The following is a 23,150-nucleotide window of genomic DNA, read 5'->3' as shown; positions in this document are numbered from 1 at the left end:
TTTTCTCAATTATTCAACAATCCCCTGAGGCTGGGACTAGAATTATGGGAGAAAATTGAAATCTTGATTTCTATCTCACCATTGACCCCTGACACAGCCAGCAATTAGCCCTTTTTCTCTCACCACTATTTGTAATTCCATAATCAGGCTAACCTTCCTACCAAATTCTTCTACAGCAGGAAGGAGTTTTCTTCTTATTTTTTGTTTGTAAGTTTTCTTTGGAAAAAGAAAATATTGTAAAAAGTTCAAAAATGCAAGTGGTTAGTTATACAATGACCTATGCCGACACTTAGTTCCTGGACCGAAGGTTCGTAAGTTGGCTTAAGGACCCGAATCTAAAGAAGGGTGTTGAGACCCATGTGAATTCCCTGAATGCCTAATTTTCAGTGTGCAGATACTGTGCACTTTTGTGAAGGATCCAAACTTTTACCTGAGCCGCGATACGGTCCATGCCTAGGAACTGCCGTGGCACGACTGACGCGCCCGTGTAATCGGGAACGCTAGAGCGTTACTCGTCTTAGTGTAAAAAGTCCACCCCCACCCACCCAATTGCGGCCCCATCGGAAAGTACGTTCTCTGCGAAAAGAACCACCACTCTTTTCTTCCCAAGTTTTCCGCCTGCCGCATTCCTTCCCTCCGGCGCGTCAGCGTGCGCTGACGTCATGACGCCGCACACGCAACCCCGCCCCTGCAGAGCTCGGTGCTGGGACGGAACCCGGGTTTCTCTCAAACCCGGAATGTGAGGCCTGGGCTTGGCTCTCCCTGGACCCGTGCGCCGCTGTTTACCCGGGCCTGGGTGCGCCGCTGCTGCCCTACAGCTCGCCCCGAAGGAGCCAGGGTGGCCGTGCGCTTCTGCCGTGTGCCCGCGTGGCTGCCGCCGCCCGTCCGAATCCTCCGGGGCCGCAGAGGAGTTCGCTACGGAGGGAGGCGGGGGCCTTCGGGAGGAGGAGGCGGAGGAGGCGGAGGAGGAGGGAAGGAAGATGGCGGCCGTGGAACTAGAGTGGATCCCAGAGACTCTGTATAACACCGCCATCTCCGCTGTCGTGGACAACTACATCCGTTCCCGCCGAGACATCCGCTCCTTGCCCGAGAACATCCAATTCGATGTTTACTACAAGGTACGCACCGTAGGCCTGCTCTCCGCTCCCCTGCTGCAACCCCTAGGGCCGCACCCCCTTCCACGTCTGCGAGCCCCCGCAGTTAACCCCTCACCCCTCGTAGCAGGATCGCCTCCCCAGACATCTGGCGCGGTCTCGTGGTTGCCAGGATAGGAATACTCTGTCTCCATATCCTCTGTCTCTCAAGTTCTTGGGCCTTGACTGGTATCTCTTCCTAATGAATCTTTCCCCGTATTTTGGTGTTCCCTCCAACACCGTGCCCCCCACCCCCATAGGCCTTTTGCTTGGACTTCCTCTATTGCTCCCCTGTCCCACTCAGTTCTTTACTTCTAACCTGTGTCTTCAGAATATTTTCTCCCTTTTTACCCATATTAAGTGTCAGCATCAGCTGAACTTTTTGCTCTGCTCTTATCCCCCCTTCCTACTTACTTTCTCCTCTTGCCAAGCATTTTTTTTTTTTTTCTGCTTCGTGTTCGTTTCGCCTTTCGTGTTCTTCCTTCCTAATTGAGAGGGAGATGAGGAATTAGTAGAAGTAGTTGTCTGCTTTATTGGCATTTTTTTTTAAACTTTGGTTTTTGTTTATACTTGGGGTTGAATTGGAGATTTTGTTAATATGTGAGTGGTGGTGAACTATTTGAAAGGAAGGGGGAAAATCTTTCCTGAAAGAAAAAATACTTTAGAATTTAAGTTACGTTCATGTATTTGAAAGTTGCAATCTTGCCGCATTCCTAAATAGCTGCCCCTCAGAAATGTGAACAAAAAGTCTCCCAAGTCACTCTCCAAGGAGTTTCAGGGGTAAATGTCTTAGACTTGGACAGTTTTTGCAGTGTTCAGAGAGGGAGGAGATACTTTACGGACTCGGAGCCTCCCTTTTCCTCTCCCCCTACATTTGAAAGTGAACAGTGGATTTATTATTCAGTCCTCACTGCCTTGAATCTGCGTAGATAACCCCTACTTGCCAGTAGCCACCCGTGCAAAATGTGACCAGAAGTGGAATATGACTTATTTTTTAGATCTTAAATACTTCCTCTTGATTACTAAGTTGGCAGAACACAGTGTAAATTGATATTTAACAGATGTGTATATTCTTACGTATGTATGAGGTTTTATGGCAGTTGTTTTATTGGGAAGATTGCCCACCTTCTCCACCCCACAATATTTTTTCAGAAAGCAACTGACTTGCTATATTCTACTCAAGCCAGCTGCTTTACACCAATTCTAATAATTAAAATGTTCCCCCCCCCATAAATATTTGAAGAGGATTTATTTTGGTTATTCATTTTATTATTTGGGTCCCTAAAGTAAAGAAAGCCTCCATTCATTCAAATCCCTTTGATACATTGATTTGCTTTTGTGTATATCTAAGGAAACTTTGTATATTTGAGATCCATTCCTCCCAAGGAAGGGTGAGTTTAGATTTGTCTTTCTCATCCTGGGAAACTACAGCTTTGTGTGTATGCTTACTCTGTCCATTTTATTAAATTTTATGTAATCTTTTACACTCCGTAGAGGAGAACGTTGGAAATTCAAGCTAAGTACATTTAGTAGTTGAATTCCCTCAAAATACTTGAACATCTTTTAGTAACTTGTGCTTCTAATTGAAGCCTTTCATTTGAAGATTATTATTAGTATAAACAGATGCTGCTTTTGCCACATTTTCTGTTTCAAATAGTTAACAAAGTTTTAATATTGTTTCTTTTTGGTACACTTTTACTTCTAAATAGTTGTATGTATCTTGGAGTATGGCATTGCGCTAAAGTGAAGGAAGGTATTTAATGTGTTCCTGGAACTGTGCTAAGTGCTTTTACACGTCTGGTTTAATCCTCACAATTAAACTGTAGAGTAAGGTATAACCCTGTATTAAGGGTGAGAAAGTTAAGTAATTTAATCAAGATCTAATATTTAGTATTTAGTTCCTACCTATCCTGCCTTCTTGCTCGAGAAGATTTTGCATTTTGAGGTAATCGATTATTTCATGAAAGACGTTTATAGAACTAATTCCCTGGACTTGAATCTTTGATAGAAATATAAGGAACTTTTCTTGCTTTAAACCACCGTTTTGGTACATAAATATAAAATGCTTTTTAAGCATTTTAATGCATATAAATATAAGATACCCCTTGCCCAGTTTTTGAGCATTTTAAGAGATTGCTTATAGTTTCCAATTTTATCCACTTTAGAGCCAAGGAGAAATTCATAATCAGATTCCTTCAGCAGTCCCAACTTCCATCAATAGGCATAGTTATAGACAAAATCATAGTATTTGTGGAACCAAAAAAATACCCAATTCCCCTTGATCGTTGTAGTCCAGTGTCACTGTTAATTTTTGTGAGTAGCTTCAGGCAAAGGCACAGTCATAAAGCTTTAGGAGATGGGGTAATGGAATGAATGGAAGGTGAAGTAGGCATGCTGACTTTTCCCTAAGTAAGGAAAGGAAGGGAGAAATATGTTGATATGTAGAAAGGGTAAAGTGTGAAGGGATTTTTTTTTTTTTTTTAATGTTTACTTACTTTTGAGAGAGAGAGAGACATAGTATGAGCAGGGGAGGGGCAGAGAGAGAGGGAGACACAGACTCTGAAGCAGGCTCCAGGCTCTGGGCTCTCAGCACAGAGCCCGACGCAGGGCTCAAACTCATGGACCGCGAGATCATGACCTGAGCCAAAGTTGGAAGCCCAACCGACTGAGCCACCCAAGCACCCCAGGATTTTTTTTTTTTTAAAGCATGGACGACATTAGAATATATTGGCTGAATTTATTGGCTGAAAATGGAATGAGAGTTTAATTGTATAAGTTAGGTGCGAAATGAATTATGGAGTGGAGACCTGGAACAAGAGAATTAATTAATGAGTCTTGCCTCTTCCTTCATGTGTAAATTAAGGTATGGGTCTTAAATTGTAGTTGGAGAAAGAGTACTTTTTTCTCTAAGATCAAATGGAACAAGTTAGGGACTTCAGGTGTCAGCATAGCTAAGTTTGCAAAGAATGGTTATCCTGAATAAGGAGGTAAGATCATCTGCTGAGAGTAAGGGATAGGAGTGGTGTGGTTTCTATGTAGGGAAGCTAAACTGAAGTTGGAAGTGGCTGTTGATGTATATGGGAAGGGAAGTTTATTAACAATTTGTTTTAAAAAGTGACAGGTGGAGGAGCACCTGGGTGGCTCAATCGGTTAAGCTTCTGATTTCATCTCAGGTCATGATCTTGTAGTTGGTGAGTTTGAGCCCCACATCGGGCTCTGTGCTGACAGCTCTGAGCCTGAAGCCACTTCAGATTCTGTATCTCCCTCTCTCTCTGCCCCTCCCCCTGCTCATGCCCTGTCTCTCTCTGTCTCAAAAATAAACATTAGAAAATATATTTTTTTAAAGTGACAGGTGGAAAAAAATAATAAAAATTTTAAAAACTTAAAAAGTCACAGGTGGTATAGGTGGGTCAATAAAAATCCATATGTTATAAAATAATGTCTTTGAATCTGTATAGCTTTTAACCAGGAGTGCTCAACCATTTAGGTATAGAAATGGAAAGATAAATAGAAGGAATTGTAAAGCTGTGTACCAAGTGAAAGCAAATATAGAGTGAAGGGCTGGGTTTTTAAAGAATGAAGTTTAGGATCTTTTTAACTGCTGACTGGTCTGTTTTGTGTCCTATTCCAATTACAAAATTGGCCATAGAGTTAAGTTTTGGCTAGGTGAGGTGTTTCAGTAATGTGTTCTGTTTATTTATTTTTAATTTTTTTTAATTTAAAAAAAGTTTATTTTATTTTATTTTTGAGAGACAGAGAGAGACAGCATGAGTTGGGGAGGAGCAGAGAGAGAGGGAGACACAGAATCCGAAGCAGGCTCCAGGCTCTGAGCTGTCAGCACAGAGCCCAATGCGGGGGCTCAAACTCACGAACTGTGAGATCATGACCTGAGCCACAGTCGGACGCCTAACCAACTGAGCCACCCAGGCGCCCATAATTTTTTTTGTTGTTTTTTAATTTGAGAGAGAGCATGCAAGTGGGGCTGAAAGGGGAGGGGGAGAGACAGAGAGACAGACAGAGAATCTTAAGCAGACTCCACAGAGCATGAAGTCCTGACACAGGGTTCAATCCCATGACCCTGGGATCATGACCTGAGCTGAAATTAAGAGTCTGATGCTCAATTGGTTGAGACACCCAGGCACCCCAGTGTGTTCTATTTATTATTTTTAGGGTTTTTTTAAGTTTGTTTATTTTTGAGAGAGAGAAAGAGAGCGTATAAGCAGGGGAGAGGCTGAGGAGGTGGGGGACAGAGGATCCGAAGAAGGCTGGGCTGACAGCAGAGAGCCTGATGGAAGGCTTGAACTCACCAATGGCAAGATCACGACCTGAGCCAAAGTCAGATGCGTAACTGACTGAGCCACCCAGGTGCCCCAATTTATTATTTTTAGTCTTAACTTCAATGATTTTGGCTTTGTCTCATGCAGAAAACTGTACAAATTAATGCCTTTACTTGGTATTAGAGTCAATTTTTTTCTTTTTCTATGTATATTTCTGTTGTATAGCTATATAAAGCCTCAACTAATATCCTTGGTACTCTTTTAAAATTGGCTGGTAACAAATTGAAAAAAAAATTCTTGCAACATATTTGACAGCCAAAGAATTAATAATCTTTTCATATAATGAGCTCTTGGGATTAATAAATTGAGAGCTAAAAACTTTATGGGGGAAGGGCATAAAGAACATAAATAGCCCAACATACCATGTATCTCTGGATGGTAAGGTAGTATGTTATAATGTCAGCTCATCTCAATTTAAGCTGTGAATTCATCTGATATATGAATCAGATGCTCAAAACTTTACCAGTACAGGAAAGTGACTAAATATGAAGTTCATCTGGAGAAATTGCTTACATGAGAATAAAGGAGTCAAAGAAATTTCCAAGATGCACAATATTTAGGAGACATATGCATTATAATGTAGTCCAGTGCATTAGAAAGCTACATATTTTATTTGAGAGAGAGGGTGTGTGTGTGCGCGCGTGTGCACACAAAAGCAGGGGAAGGGAGAGGGAGAGAATCTCAAGTAAGCTGCCATGCCTAGCACAGAGCCTGATGTGGGGCTCCATCTCTTGATCCTGAGATCATGACCTGAGCCGAAATCAAGAGTCAGATGCTTAACCAACTGAATCACTCAGGCACCTTAGAAAGCTACATATTTTAAAACTGTGTGGCATTGGCACAAGAACAGCAGAGAGATAAATTGATTCATAGAACATAGTAGGCAGTCTAAATAGAAGTGAAAGCACATTTAAGAATTTGTTAAATGATACGGGGCGCCTGGGTGGCTCAGTTGGTTGAGTGGCCGACTTCAGCTCAGGTCATGATCTCATAGTTTGTGGGTTCAAGCCCTCCGTTGGGCTCTGTGCTGACAGCTCAGAGCCTGGAGCCTACTTCAGATGCTGTATGTCCCTCTCTCTCTGCCCCTTCCCACCTCCTGCTTGCGCGCGCGTGCACACACACACACTCTCTCAAAATTAAAATAAACATTAAAACAAAATTTCAAAAAGAATTTGTTAAATGATTAAAGAGACAATGCTATATTTTAATTTTTTTAAGTTTATTTATTTTGGGAGAGAGAGAGCGAGCAGAGAGGGACAGAGAGAGAAGAAGAGAGAGAATCCCAAGCAAGCTACATACTGTCAAAACAGAACCTGACTCAGAGCTTGAACTCACAAACCATGAGATCATGACCTGAGCCGAAATCAAGAGTTGGACATTTAACTGATTGAACCACCCAGGCAGGCACCCCAGAGACAATGCTATATTTTAATGCTTTATTTACTTTTGAGAGAGAGAGCATGCCTGCAAGCGAGCAAGGAAGGGGCAGAGAGAGAGGGAGACACAGAATCTGGAGCAGACTCCAGGCTCTGAGCTGCACTTAACTAACTGAGACACCCAGGTGCCCCAACAGTGCTGTATTTTAATTGGGGAAAATATTTTTGAGACAGAGAGAGACAGGGCATGAACGGGGGAGGGTCAGAGAGAGAGGGAGACACAGAATCCGAAGCAGGCTCCAGGCTCTGAGCTGTCATCACAGAGCCCAATGCGGGGCTCGAACTCACGGACCGTGAGATCATGACCTGAACCGAAGTCGGACGCTCAACCGACTGAGCCACCCAGGTGCCTTAATTGGGGAAAATAAAATACATTGGGCAGCTGGCTTTTGGGGGAATATATTCACACTATATATTAAGATGACTTCCAGGTGTATTAAAGATTTAAGTATGGCAAATGAAATCATATAAGTATCAGAATAAATTATTGGGCCATTATTCTGTTGTGGGAAATGACTGAAATTTCTTCTTTCAAGAAATTATTAAGGTGCTTTACAAATGTAAAGAATGTCAAACATTATAGGGGCACCGGCTGGCTCAGTCAGTTAAACATTCGATTCTTGATTTCAGCTCAGGTCATGATCTCAAGGTTTGTGGGATTGAGCCCCAAGTGATTCTCTCCCTCTCTTTCTGCCCCTCACCTCACTCGCATGTGCATGTGCGCTGTCTCTCTCTCTCTCTCTGAAAATAAACATAAAAAATAAATAAGTAAATTTAAAAAGTCAAACATTATAAAAATAAGTAACGTAAAAGATGAAGTCCTACGTTACTCATTTTGCCGACACTGTGATGCCATCTTGGCATGGAGAAGGCTTTTCTAAGTGTGAAACCAGAACCTAGAAGGAAAAAAATCAATACTTCTAAGTACATTAAAAAAGTAGGAAAAAATGTAAGCATTTTTAAAGACTATGGAAACGACAGCATTTGACACATGGGTTATATTTTTTCTTCTTTTTTTTTTTTAATGTTTATTTATTTTTGAGAGAGCAAGAGATAGCTTAAGCAATATGGTAGGGGCAGAGAGAGAGAGGGAGACAGAGAATCCCAAGCACTGTCATAACAGAGCCTGATGCAGGGCTCAAACCCACAAACTGTGAGATCATGACCTGAGCCGAAATCAAGAGTTTGGATGCTTAACTGACTGAGCCACGTAGGTGCCGTGCCCCCTCCTGTTTTTTCTTTTTAATGTTTATAAGGGGTGTATTTTCTAATTGAGAAAGATGTAATACTAATCAGTATGTGAAGAATAACCAACTCATTTCCAGAAGACCTGAACAGCCAGCTCATACAAGAGGAAGATATGAATGGCCAGTAAACATGAAAAGATGCTCAACTGAAATGCAGAATCAAGCCAAAGCAATCACGAGGAACAAGAAAAAAATCTGGAGGACTCACACTACCAAGTATCAAGCTGTAGCAATTAAGATTAATATGGCATTGGCACATGGATAGACAAATAGATTGATGGAATAAAACAGTCCAGAAACAGACTGATACGTATACTGTCACATGATTTATGATAAAAGTAACACAGTGGTACAGTGGGGAAAGGAAAGTCAAATAAATGGTGCTGGTCAATTAGATATCCATATAGGAGGAAAAGTATCATGATTTTACCTTACCACCATATGCAGTGATCATTTTTGGATGGTTTGCTGACCTAAATTTGGAAAACAATTCTCACTATGTCAACAAAGATATATTTACAAAATGGCCCAAACATCAGGATAATTCCATAAATTGGATTATGTTAAGATTAAGAACATGTATTCATTAAAAGATACCATTAAGATCATGAAGAACCAAGCACAGAGTGGGAGAAGTGGGAGAAGATGCTTGAAGGACATATGCCTGATCAAAGACTCATCCTGCATCTAATATTAATACACCCCCTTTTTTTTAATGGGGAAAGAACTTGAATAGGCACCTAAAAAGACCAATATTCAATGCTATATTTTAATATTAGAATTAGAACTTGAATAGGCACCTAAAAAGACGAATATCCTGCATCTAATATTAATATACCCCCCCTTTATTTATTTATTTATTTATTTATTTTTCCTTTTTTATTTTTTTTTATTTTTTAATATATGAAATTTACTGTCAAATTGGTTTCCATACAACACCCAGTGCTCATCCCAAAAGGTGACCTCCTCAATACCCCCCCCCTTTTTTTTAATGGGAAAAGAACTTGAATAGGCACCTAAAAAGACCATTATTCAAAGGACCAAGCAAGTGTTTGGAAAGCAATCATGATTGCATGAAAGGGGCTCAGCCTCATTTTGGGAAATTGCTGTGGTAGTGTACATTCTTCAGAATGACTAAATGAAGCAAAACAAAAAACAATGTTAGGACATGGAGCAATCAGAACTCTCATTGTTACTGGGAGTGTAAATTGATGAACTATCTTGGAAAACTAGCCTGTCTGCTAAAACTGAGCATATACATACTCTGGAACACAGCAATTCCACTTCAAGAAATGTACACTTAAGAACATTCAAAGTGAACAAAGAAAAAAGAGAGTCTTAAATATAGAAAACAAACTGATGGTACCAGAGGGGAGATGGGTGTGTGGGGGGTAGTTAAAATAGGTGAAGGGAATCAAGAGTATGCTCATTGTGATGAGCACTGAGTAACATATAGAATTGTTGAATCACCATATTGTACATTGAAACTAATATAACACTGTATGTTAACTAAACTGGAATTTAAATTTTTAAAATTCACACACACCATCAATAGAATTAGTAAGTAGTGGAACAGTCATGTAGTGGAATATTATGCTATGAAAATGAACGAATTGCAGTTGTTTGACACAATATGAATGAATCTTACAAGTGATACTGTAAGAAACCAATGACAGGAATATACACCAGAGGCTCCCAGACTTTCTCCCTTCATGGTACTTGGTTCATGGCACTTGTAGGCCAAAAGAAATACCTAAACTGTTCTGTTTATTAAGTAGTAGATATGAACAACTTAGTAATACTTACGTCCCAACAAGTTAAGAGCCATTAAAATAATGCACAAAAATTGAAAAAAAATTACTACTTTTACTTCATTTTTAAATAACCACAATTAGTTAGTAATGGGATGTATACTTTCAGCACTGTACAACTTCTCAAATCTTGGAATCAGATTGGACACCCACCACCCTCATTTTCTGTTCCATGTTGATTTTTACACATTACAATTATTATAGCAACCACTGAAAATGGCAGCTTATTAACAAAGATTAGACATCACTGAAAAGAATATAGCAATCTAGTAGTTGGCATGGTGTAATACAGATGTTGAATATCATTTCTCTCAAATTTAAAATAACTTGCAGTCCCCAGGCACCCTTGGTGCAGTTTGGAAACTGTGGGTATATTGTGTATTTTTCCATTTATTTAATGTTCAAAAACAATCAAAATTAAAAGTGTTGGAAGTCAAGAGAGGATCTTTTTTTTCTTTTTTGTTTTTTAGTCTTTGGAGGATATTGATTACACAGGGTCACAAAGGGAGGTGCCTGGAATTCTGATAATACTCTGTGATCTAGATGTTGGTTTACATGTGTGTTCACTTTGTGAAAATTTATTGTTACATTTAAATATGAGTTGTACACTCTATGTTATGCTTCAGTAAAAAGGTTTTTAAAAAATAACATCCGTCTTTATCAGATTGTCAGACTTAAAGATTGAAATCATTCATACCCTTTAACCACAATACCATTTACAGATTTTAATCCTACAGGACTGCTTGTGAATGTGGAGAAAGTTCCATTTAGGGATGTTCACTACAATGTTGTTTATGATGGCAAAAATTGGAAACAAACTAAATGCTAATCAAACAGGAACAGAATATCATACTGCAGTTATAAAGAATGAGGAGGCTGTATACACTGAGGTAGAGATGCCAGAGCACATCAAGTGGGGAGAATAAGAAGCTATTTATAAAGTAGTATGAATAACATAATCCTGTTTGTGTGGTTTTTTAAAAAAATGCTTATTTATTTATTTTGAGAGAGCGAGCAAGTGGGGGGAGGGGCAGAGAGAGAGGGAGAGAGAATCCCAAGCAGACTGTGCACTGTCAGCGAAGAACCTGACATGGGACTCGATCCCACCAACCATGAGCTCATGACCTGAGCTGAAACCAAGAGTCAAGACACTTACTGACTGAGCCACCCAGGGGTGTGTGCGTGCACGCGTGCGTGTGTTTTAAAGTAGAAGAATATATGTGTATGTTTCTATGTGCGTTGAAATAAAGAATCTAGAGAAACACAAAGTTTTAATGGTATTTATTCAAGGGATAAGATTCCAGTTGCTTTTTACTTTGCACATACATCCTTTCTGTTTTATTTTAATACTTGGATTTTTATGACCATGTATTATTTTGATACATAAAATAAGTAAAATTGAATTTTTTTAAGTTTTATTTATTTTGAGAGGGAGAGAGTGTGTGTATGTGCACGAGCAGGAGAGAAGGAGAAACAGAGAATCCCAAGCAGCCTTCACACTGTCATTGTGGAGGCTGACATGAGGCTCGAACTCACGAACTGTGAGGTCATGACCTGAGCCTAAATGAAGAGTTGGATGCTTAACCAGCTGAGCCACCCAGTCTCAGTTGAGTTAAAAATTGAATTTTTAAGAAAGGATATCTGAACGTGAAATCGTCCTAAGAGGAAAATAGCCTAAAAACTCAAATATTTGTCAGTGTGAATGAGAACTAAGTCCATGTAGTTTAATACAAAAAAATAATTCAACTAATTAATTACATAGTTGATTCAGTAGCTAGCCAAATCAAGAAACATGAGTGAAAGCTCTCATTTTCAAAATTAAGAATAAGAAAGAAAATAATAAAACCACACAGATACACTGGAAAGAGGAAAGTAGCTTTTTAAATTGTAGAATGGCTTCTTTAGTTGTAGGAGAGCATGTACAATTCTATGCTAATCTGCCTGAAAACCTTACTGAAATTATGTTTCTAGGAAAATATAAATGACCAAAGAAGTTAATAGACTAAAAACCATTTTAAAAAGTTGAACAATTAAAAAAAAAAAAAGTTGAACAATTATATTTCTCCCTTTGTACATCTGCCTTCTCTGTCAGCAAGCAAACAACTACCACTGACTTCAGGAACTTTCTTGAGTGTATTCAGAGAAGAATTGATGCTACTGGAACTTAACCTGTTTCAGACCAACCTAATTCTTTCCAATTAAAAAAAAAGGAAAAGAGGTCAACATAGGGTGCCTGGGTGGCTGAGTCAGTGAGCGTCCAAGTCTCGATTTCAGCTCAGGTCATGATCTCACAATCATGGGATCCAGCCCGAGTTGGGCCCTGTGCTGGACCTGGAGCCTGCTTGAGATTCTCTCTCTTCCTCTGCCTCTTCCCCTCCCTCAAAAACAAAACAAAACAGGTCAACGTAACACTGATACCTAAACCTAAAGTAGCAACAAAAAGAAGATCTCTTGAGAACCTCACTTGTGATTCATGAGGCAGAATTTATAAATAATAACAAATACCAATCATTGTGTCTATTAATATAATTCATATTGGGGCGCCTGGGTGGCGCAGTCGGTTAAGCGTCCGACTTCAGCCAGGTCACAATCTCGCGGTCCGTGAGTTCGAGCCCCGCGTCAGGCTCTGGACTGATGGCTCGGAGCCTGGAGCCTGTTTCCAATTCTGTGTCTCCCTCTCTCTCTGCCCCTCCCCCATTCATGCTCTGTCTCTCTCTGTCCCAAAAATAAATAAAAAACGTTGAAAAAAAAATTTAAAAAAAATATATAATTCATATTAAGACAGGGAACTATCATCATAATATAAAAACCTAAACGTCTCTCCCTTTAAACTTTTAATAGGAAATACAGATTGACATTATAAACATACTTAATCAAAAGATAATATACATATATAAACAGGAATACTTAGTGGTGAAACACTTAAAGCATTCCGATTAAAATCAGGACTATAATAAGATACCTTCTATTATCCGTATCGTTGCCATTGTTGTTTCTTTTGGCCACTGAAGCCAAACTGATTTTTTCTTCTTCTTCTTCTTCCTTTTTTTTTTTTTTTTTTTTTTTTTTTAAGATTTTAAGTAATCTCTATACCCAATATGGGGCTCAAATTTACAACCCCAAGATCAAGAGTTGCATGCTCTACCAACTGAGCCATCCAGGCACTCCAGACTGATTTTTTTCTTTTTTCTTTCTTCCTTTCTTTTTTCTTTTTTTAATGTTTGTTTATTTTTGAGAGAGAGAGAGACAGAGGGTGACCAGGGGAGGGGCAGAGAGAGAGAGGGAGACACAGAATCAAAAGCAGGCTCCAGGCTCCAGGCTCTAGGCTCTGAGCTGTCAGTACAGAGCCCGACACGGGGCTCAACCAGCCTTTGAGCTATGAGATCATGACCTGAGCCGAAGTCGGCCACTTTACCAACTGAGCCACCCAAGTGCCCTGGACTGATTTTTTTAAGTGAAATATAGTTGAGTATCATTCAGTTTTTTTGTTTTTATTTTTTTAAGTTTATTTTTGTTTATTTTGAGAGAGTGTGCACTCGAACAGGAGAGGGGCAGGATGGAGGGAGAGAGAGAGAATCCCAGGCAGGCTCCACACTGTCAGTACAGAGCCTGATGTGGGGCTTGGACCCACTGACTGTGAGATCATGACCTGAGCCGAAAGCAAGAGTTGGATGCTTAACCAACTGAGACACCCAGGCACCCCTAGATTTTTTTATTTTTATTTTTTTAAGTGGTTAGACTTTTCATACTTCTTTCTGGAACTGTATACTGCATATTCAGGATTTCTGAGGTGCTGATTAGTGCAATTAGAATAAAGAAATTTAAGGGGTGCCTAGTAGCTCAGTTGAGTGTCTCTTGATTTCAGCTCAGGTCATGATCCCGTGGTGGTGGGATTGAGCCCCACATTTGGCTCCATGCTGACAGCATGGAACCTGCTTGGGATTCTCTCTCTCCCTCTCTCTGCCCCTCCCCTGCATGCTCTCTGTCTCTCTCTTAAATACAAATTTAAAAAAATGTGAAATGGAAAAAGGTTTTAATTTACATAATGGAGTATTAAAGTTTATGAAACATACTCAAGGCTCTTGCAAATCAGTAAGAAAAAGGACTGAAAAGAAATGTGCTATTATGTTGATAGTGATTTTCACTAGATGGTAAAATTGAGTGAATGTTTTTCCTTTTTATACGTTATTTTCCATATTCTCTAATTTTTCTAAAAACATGTAATTCTTCTAAGTCAGAGGAAGCAAATTGTTTAAAGTTGGTTACCTACAATACAGAATGAGTTTCCATATAGAGACAGAATGTATTTCTTAGAACTATACTGCTGTCTTTCTACTGCCTCCTGGATAGACCTAATTTTCACCGCAGATTGGTAATGAAGCTTTGAGAAGCTGAGAAACTTCTTACCAAATAAAAGAGATCACAGACACATATTGACTTACATATGGCTGGTTATCGTTGTTAGGTATTACTACTAACCCAGATTTTTTGATCATTTATATCATGGTAGCCTCTTCCACCATTAACATACTCATGTAAATTACACAAGTGACCCCCTCAACTGAGGGATAGAGTTAGAGAATCTGTATACTAGACCTGATTTCATCCTCATAATGAATGGGGAAAAAACTCTTAGTTTCTTGTTAAATGGATGTGGATGCAATAGCATCTTCATATGTGGACAGCATATTTAAACTTTAGTAAAGGGTTGCCCTCTTATTTGAGTGTTAACTGTTTCTTGTGCTTTTTAATAATATGAGTGTATTAACCTCTTGACTTACTTGCCAATAAGCAAAGCATTTGCCCTGCAAGATAAGAATAATCATGTTGGTCAGTTGAATTAAATTTAAAAAAGTATGACATGGAACCAATGAGGGTAGAGCAGCTAAGAAATTAAAATGTTAATAAGAAGCAAGACATTTAAGTGTTGTCTTATCTTCAAAAGAAAGCATTTACCTTTTAATTATGTGTGTATTATGTTAAAATACTTCTGTGACACTTTAATCCAAGAATTTATAATCTGAGACCCCAATGTAATCAGTTACAGGACTTACATATCATATACAATATAAGAACAAAGGAAATATTATATTACAATGTGGATTTTTTCAGAGCTACATTTCAGATGAATTTTGAGATTAGAGAATTTTTCGAGTAAATATATGAGTGAAGATAGTACGTGTGTATTAAATAGAACAATTTGTTACTTTCATTTATTTTAGAGGCGAAGGAGACGTTTGTTTAGAGATAAAGGAGACATTCTTTTTTAAAAACCTTTTATTAAAACATTTAAACACAAAAGTAGATAGAATGACCTCTGTGTGTCTGTTGTCCAGCTTTAACAGTTACCAATTTTTGGCCAGTCTTGGTAAATCTGTTCTACCACATCCCCCTTTCCTATAGTATTTGGAAGCAAATCTAGGCATCATATAATTTCATCTGCTAATGTTTTAGTAGCCACCTTACTCTTACAACCTCTAAAAAATTTAATAGTAGTTTCTTACTGTTACTGAATATACAGTTATTCGATTTTCAGTTTTAAATGTGAAATTTGTATGTAATTTTACAGTTTGCTTATTTGGGTCAGGATCTAGATAAGTTCTACAGGTTGGCTGTTGGTTGATCTCTCTCTTAAGTCTTTTTTGATCTATAGGTGGCCTTTCCATCTGTTTTCTTATCTTTGCAGTTTATTTGTTGAAGAAAGAGAATCCTTTGTCTTACAGACAGTGCATAGTTTTCCTGTAGCCTGGATTTCAGTGATCATGATCTAAAACATTTTCATCATCCTTTCTAGATGTTTTAGTCTTTGTCTCTGTGGGGGCTTCATGGGTTTCACTGATTTCAGATTTCAGCTTTTAATACCAAGTTTTGGGTTTGGGGTCTGTAAATCATTTAGGTAGTATGAATTGGGACTGCATAGTCCTATGTGTCTTAGGTTTGAAGTTTCAGTCTTTCACTGCAGACTTTGAAGGCTGTGGATATTCTTGACTTTTTCATTCCTGGTTTAGGCAGGTAGTTCAGCTCCAAGTCCCTTTGCTTACAAGGATCTGCTGTCTGGACTCCTTCCTATCTGGTGTTTTGTACTCTACCCACAACCACTCAGAGGTATAAACTATTCTGTTTTTCTTCCTTCCCAGCTGTTTTTCAGTTTTGACAGCTGTGAAGTTTTTGCTCTTGGTTTCAAACTCAGCTATTTATTCAAAAGTTCTCTTCTGATAACTTTATTCAGCAGTTCCTTTTGTTTGGAAAAGAGCTGGAAGGTTTTCATATGTGTCGCTGTCATCTGCCTATTGCCAGAAGCTTTACTCCTGTTTGTCTTCAAAACTCAGCTGAAATTCTTCTTAGAGTAGTTACTTCATTTGTGATACTAAAACACTCTGTTTACCTCCATTGTATAATCTGTGAGCATTATCTTTCTGCTCTGACAGATTCTACATTTTTTGAGATCAGAGAACAACTCTTACTTTGTATTCCTGTGATGACCATAGTCACTAAAATAGCCCTGATACCTAGCACAGTGTCTTACACAAATGTTCCTGATATTTATTAATGAGAAAATAAGTAGAATATTTCTAGCTATAGTTTCTTGCCTTTGATGTGAAAAATGACAAAGATAAAACAGGTTCAGTAAGCCATGAGTTTCATGTACTGAATATGCCAGGGTACTTGGTAAAAGATCAGATGTTAATAGGAAACATCTATTTTTGTCTATCAACTTAAGCATCTATTATTTAGAATTTGTTCTTGACTTTCACATTTAGGTACTGGCAGTTTATGTTCTTCATCACTAGGGTACACTAGTGTATGAAGTTTGCATTGAAATTTGTTCTCAGAGTTTATTGTATGAGCACTATTGTATAGAGTACTATGGAGAAAGGACATAAGATTATGCCTAATCAGTGTTTCTCTTTAAGGTGCTCACAGTGTGGTTGGGAGACAGTAAGTAACTATGTATGAAGCTGGGGTTTTTCCCTAAGTGTTGAATTCTTTAGCTAAATTTGGGCAGTTTCAATAAATAATGATAGAATAACAATACTAAATATTTGATTCTCTAACTGTAAACTTCAGAATAGAGACTGTGTCTTGCTTTTTTTTTGTTTGTTTTTTCTGAGGTTGAGTTCCATCCAAAGTAGATCGCTACCAATTTGGATTATGGATTCAGAAAGCATTGAATGTATATCTAGCTAATGCTATGCAATGTGCTAGGTATTGGGGGTATAGTGATAACAGTGGTCACCTCACAGTGTAGAGTGTAATGGAGTGACATGTTGAACAAGTTTAGTGAATGTGTGCATGTATGTCTTGATGCTGATATGGAGGAAAATACAGTGTGTCATGAGAAAGTATAACAGGGAACAGAATTTAGATTGGGGAGTAAAGGGCAGGTCTCTATGAGAAGGTGACAAATTAGTGGAGACCATTAGGAAGAGTTAACAGATTAACCCGTCAAAGAATCACAGTACTAGTGCTTCATGTGGAGGCAGTAGCATATGTGTGCAAAACTCACGAGGTGAGATAGAGCTAAAAGAAAGCTAATGTGGCAGGAATATAGGAGACAGGGAGAAAGAATGGTAAAAAATGAGGTTTGAAAAATAGGCAGGAGTCAGATAACTTTTAGAGACTTGTAGCCCATATTAAAAATTTTGAATTATGTTCACACTGAGGCTGCCATTGAAAAGTTTTAAACAAGGAATGCCATGAAATAATTTACATTTTTAAAAGATCATTCTGGCTGCTGTGCAGAATTGATTAGAAGAGGACAAGAGTGGTAATGGAGAAGCCAGTTCTACCTAACCTTTTCAGTAATCCAAGTGAACAATTTGAAATATAAATCCTGTCTCACATATGTGCAGTTTATTGAATATTGTCCAGCTTTTGAAAAAACATACACATATGTAATGGTAGATAAACAATTTAAAAACAAAAGAGGGCTTATATTGCTCAAACTTTTCTAAAACTTGTTCATTTTTACGTGTCATGGTAATTTTTCTTTGATAACAACTGCTTTTCATTTCTGAAGATTTTTGCTCTTTACTGACTCTTCAAGAGGGGATAACAGTTTCAAACATGAGTGAGGTACATGAGTTTCATAGATTGTGTCTGTATGTTCTTAGACCATAGCTTGAATTCACTTTCTTTTATGTTTTTTTCTAAACCTTTCCAAGTTTCTGTTGTTGGGAATTAGCCAAGATTATTTTGTATGCTAATCTGATGTCAAAACTAAGCTGTTCAGTCTTAGCCTGTGGTGATTTTGAATTGGCTGGGAAAGCAACCAATTAAAAATCCCTCTGGTTAAGGAAGACTTTCATCCCCATCTTTATCTCCCAAAGAGTTTTCTGGGTTTGGGGCTGGCTTGCATTTCCCTTGCAGTAGTTTTTCCTTCAGTATGTTATAAGATTTTTACTTTAGTCTGTTCTAAAACATCACCAGGAATTCCATCCCTTTGTATCTTCAAGGTGTTAATTCTTATATATGTGTGTCACTAATATTTTACTTGGTTTCGTTGTATTTACATTTTTTATTTATAATATTTTATATTCTCGGGCATTTTAGGGTTTTATGTAATCACTTATCTCTATGATTTTTGCCTGTGATATGTTTCAAAAGGCAGTGTTTACCAAGTAGCTTTTAATATTGCTGTCATTTAAGTCTGGAATTTATTTTTACTATATTTTATTAGGAGACATCTAACTTTGTTTTCCCATTTTTTTAATGTTTGTTTCTTTTTGAGTGACAGCATGCACACGAGCCAGGGGAGGGGCAGACGGGGGACAAAGGGATCTCACTAATCGTGAGATCATGACCTGAGCCAAAGTCTGATTGATGCTTAACCTACTGAGCCACCCAGGTGCCCCCCCCCCCTTTTTTTTAAGTTTTGAGAAAGAGAAAGAGAGCACATGCATGCACCCACAGGAAGGGTGGAGAGAGAGAATCTTGAGCAGGCTCCACATGGGGCCTATACCTGGAACTTGAGATCATGACCTGATCTAGAGTCGGATGCCCAACCGACTGAGCATCCAGGCGCTCCTCCTTTCCCCATTTTTATGCACTCTTTGTTAGCTCCTTCTTCAGTGATCAAAAAATTTTTTTCTTCATCATGTTAATTTTTTACACACTGTGGTCTGCTTTTGAAGTTTGCATTTTGTTCCATTGATTGGTTTGTCTTCATACCTTTCCAGTATTGTTTTAGTTGTATTATATTGCCTGGTTTTATATCTCTTGGGAGGTAATTTACCTACTTCTAAAAATAAACTATTTTCCCTTAAAGAACCAAAAGTTGATAGAGTCCTTTAATAGCCTTGTTATTCATTGGGTACAGAATATAATATGAAACACTTAACAATGAACTGAAGTAAGTAAGATTAAAAAAAAATTTTTTTTAATGTTTCTTTATTTGTGAGAAAGAGAGAGAACGCGTGTGCACAAGGAGGGGAGGGGCAGAGAGAAGGAGACACAGAATCTGAAGCAGGCTCCAGGCTCTGAGCTGTCAGCACAGAGCCCAATGTGGGGCTCGAACTCACGAACTGTAAAATCATTACCTTAACCAACTGAGCCCCCAGGGACCCCCTAAATAAGTCAGATTTTTAAAAATCTAATCAGAATTCTTACCAAGGAATCTGGAGCCTCAGTTTCCTCCAAGCTCTACTCTATAAGCTGTATGAATCTATGAAAGAATAAATCTTTAAGTCTGCTATAAAAACGTTAAAAATCACCCTTTTTATTTATTTATTTATTTATTTTTAATTTACATCCAAGTTAGCGTATAGTGCAACAATGATTTTAGTAGTAGATTCCTTAATGCCCCTTACCCATTTAGCCCATCCGACTCCCCCCAACCAAGCTAAAAATTACTCTTTTTATATATACTCTTCCTTCCTGATAGATTATCTTTAAGAGGCAGTGTAGTGTACATTATTAAGAACATGGATGTAAAAACAGACTGCCAGGGGCCGGATTTGTGCTTTACCACTTTTTAGTTGTATGATTTTGAGCAGGTTATTTAATTTTATATGCCTCAATTTCCTTATCTGTGAAAGTATAGAGTGAGTTACTTATGAAAAGCACTTAGAACAATGCCTGGCACATATTAGATCTTTTTAAGAATTAAATGCTATTTTTATTCTGGATCAGTATCCGCAAATCCCATTCACAGAATGTCTAAGTTTGCATTTTTGGATAAACCTGGTAAGGATAATTGGAAACAATTAAGTCATTACCCTCTTCCCAGAATTTAAATGTGAACCCATTTTTAGCTAGAAAAATTGAACAGAGTAAAAGGGGGGGGAGGGGCTTGTGTTAATAAGGGCATGTTTACATTGTAACTAAGGAAGCAACTTTTCAGAATTTTAATTTCAAATCCCATTTAGTAAGATATACCAGTTTTCAGTCATTAAAGGCATACGATGAGTTGTAATGTATACAAAGCTTAATTGTCTTTGGTGAGTACAGGCAAAAAGGTTGTATAACTTGTTTTCATTCTCCTATCTTAAAGAAATTCTAAGCCTTAAGTTTGCTAATGATAAGTTATTTTGGTAAGAAGTGAGGTTTTTTTGTACTATACCATTTTGGGAGTGTGTGTATATATTTATTTTGATAAGTAGATTTACTTTTCTGCCCTAAATAAAAACTTATCACTTTGTTAAGCTCCCAAATACGGATTAGGTCATACATTCTCAACTTTATTTTCTGAGTTATTCTCTGTTGGTTAATAGTCAAAGTAAATATGACAGTGATTAATAATAGTGAATTTTACTGTTTACATTCCCAGAAGCTCTTACTATAGCAGAAAACATAATCATCTCTAAAATTAGCAAATCTTTCCTTACGAAAGTTTACTGTTAATATGAGTATCCAACCGTTTTATATGAAGATGACATTTTGCTTCCCCTTCCTGGGCATGTGGTAGCCCCTTATCTCTTCTCTTCGGTAATTGTTACGGATTTTTCACAGCAGTCCTTATTGATTTGCATTAATATACTTATGTAATTTGACCTGGCTTCCATTGTGACTAGTGATTTATGCCCAAGAACTAGTTGATTGAGTTTGTAGTATATTTTCCCAGCACAAAGTTAACTGGCCCATTTTGGCACATGAACTCTAGATCTTGTCTTCTTTTTGAAACCCCTGTTCTGTAAACTGAGCTAAGAGTTAAGTGTAATATAAAGTGAATAAGATAAAATTCCAGCCTTCTAAGGCACTATATTTATATAGCATATAAAAATTCAAAGCATTTGGTGAAGCTGGAGTGGGAGAAGGAGGGACAGTAGTATTTGTCTCTTTTTAACCGTGTGCATATATTATTTGTGATAAACATTGAACACATTTGTTAAAATGTTACTTTTAAAAGAAGTTCTAAAAAGTCAGGCAAAATGAGTAAGGGATTGTGACATGATTAGAAATCCTGCCATCTTGGATTATTTTAATTTATTTTTTCATCCTGGATTACTTTATTTAAGATTTTATTTTTAAGCAGTCTCTTTACCCAATGTGGGGCCTGAACTCACAACCCTGAGATCAAAAGTTGCACACTCTCCTGACTGAGCCAGCCAGGCACCCCCCCCCCCCCCCCCCCGCCATCCTGGATTACTTTAGACATGATCTGTTAATTTTAAAAGTTTCTTGAACATAACTTTTTATGTTTATTTAATAAGTGTATAGCACTTTGTAGAATTTAACATGTATCAGATACTAATTTTTAAATTAAATTAATTTTAAATGTTAATTTTTAACTTTATATACAACTATTAAAATGTCTTGTATGAATTGTAAAAATTTGTTAATTTACTATTGCTGTGGAATCATACTGACTTTGGGTAGTACCCATTAAATTCATTAAATATTAAGTCCATCGAATTATATCTAGAAGTATAATTAAAGTAAAATTAAAATTAAATTAAAAATTTTTAATTACCTTTTTTATTTTTCATTTCAGCTTTACCAACAGGGACGCTTATGTCAACTGGGCAGTGAATTTTGTGAATTGGAAGTTTTTGCTAAAGTATTGAGAGCTTTGGATAAAAGGTAAATACACTTTTTAAAAATTGTAGTGAACCATACATAACCTAAATTTTATCATTGTAACTTTTTAAGTGTACAATTCAGTGACATTAAGTACCTACCTACCCATTGTTTTGAAACCATCATTACCACCTTGCTTTTTGTGTTCAAGAAAAGGAGACTGAATTCATCTTCCCTATTTTGGCTGTTACATGTGGTGGAGCCACATACAAGTATAGACGACACAGCCTTTGATTATATACTTGCTGTTCTCTTTAGCATTCTTCCTGAAATTTGCTTTAAATGCTATTCCTTTTTCCTAACCCACACTTCTAGGAAAATAAGAATATAGTTTTATAAAATACTGCTAATTTCTAATATGAATATTGCCAAGTTGTTTTATTTGTTCAACAAATTAACTAAGTATATACTTGTTCAATGCCTAGTACGCATCAGGTACTGTTCAAGATGCTGTGAATAAGTTCTACGATATCTCTTCCTCATGGATTTTGTATTTGAGAGAGGAAAATAATAAGTAAATAATATAATTTCGCTGTTAGAGGTAACTTTGAAATGTGGCCTGTGTACTGTAGAGGAACTTTTTGGTTAGTTGAATAATTAAAATTAATCTGTAAAATAAATAAATGAGAACTTCATTTTGGTAAAAGAAGGCTATAGCAAAACTTTTAAAAGAGCATTCTTTAAGAAAAGGTTACCTTTCTGGAATTTAAATTTCTCTATACAATTCTAAACGTAGCCATTGTAAAGATTTAGTGGAATACCTCTCTTTCATCTCTCAGGTTATCTTTCACCAAGTCAAAATCCCTTGGTAAGTGTTTAATGTATTTGTGAAACTAAAAGCATGTAGTTTGACTTTTTTCCCCTTTATCCAAAGCAGTAATTCTGGTATTTACAATTTTGTTATTTAAGAGTTTTTTATTAAGATATAATTCACATACCACCACATTCACTATTTTAAATTATATAATTAATTCAGTGTCTTTAGTATATTCACAAGGTTTTGCAACCATCACCACCATCTAATTCTAGAACATTTTCATCACCCCATAAAGAAACCCTGTACCCATTAACAATCACTTCCTATTTCCTCTTACCCCCAGCCTACCATTAATCAATTTTCTGTCTCTAGATTTACCTGTTCTAGAAAAGAGAATCATATGGTATATGG

At 37.5% G+C, this 23,150-nt stretch overlaps 1 protein-coding gene across 1 annotated transcript in view; it reads left to right on the top strand.

The window, feature by feature from the left end:
- Window positions 1–688: 688 nt before the first annotated feature.
- The window catches only part of APPBP2 (amyloid beta precursor protein binding protein 2), a 49,009-nt gene continuing 26,547 nt past the window's right edge, over window positions 689–23,150 (top strand). Inside the window, exons 1-2 of the mRNA XM_007086758.3 lie at window positions 689–1,118; window positions 21,897–21,985. Of these exons, the coding sequence (XP_007086820.1) occupies window positions 981–1,118; window positions 21,897–21,985 (227 nt within the window). The 5' untranslated portion in view covers window positions 689–980. The remainder of the gene's footprint in view (window positions 1,119–21,896; window positions 21,986–23,150) is intronic.

The sequence above is a fragment of the Panthera tigris genome, chromosome E1 (genome assembly GCF_018350195.1).
Source record: "Panthera tigris isolate Pti1 chromosome E1, P.tigris_Pti1_mat1.1, whole genome shotgun sequence".
Taxonomy (NCBI): domain Eukaryota; kingdom Metazoa; phylum Chordata; class Mammalia; order Carnivora; family Felidae; genus Panthera; species Panthera tigris.
This window is presented reverse-complemented; position numbering and strand designations above follow the sequence as displayed.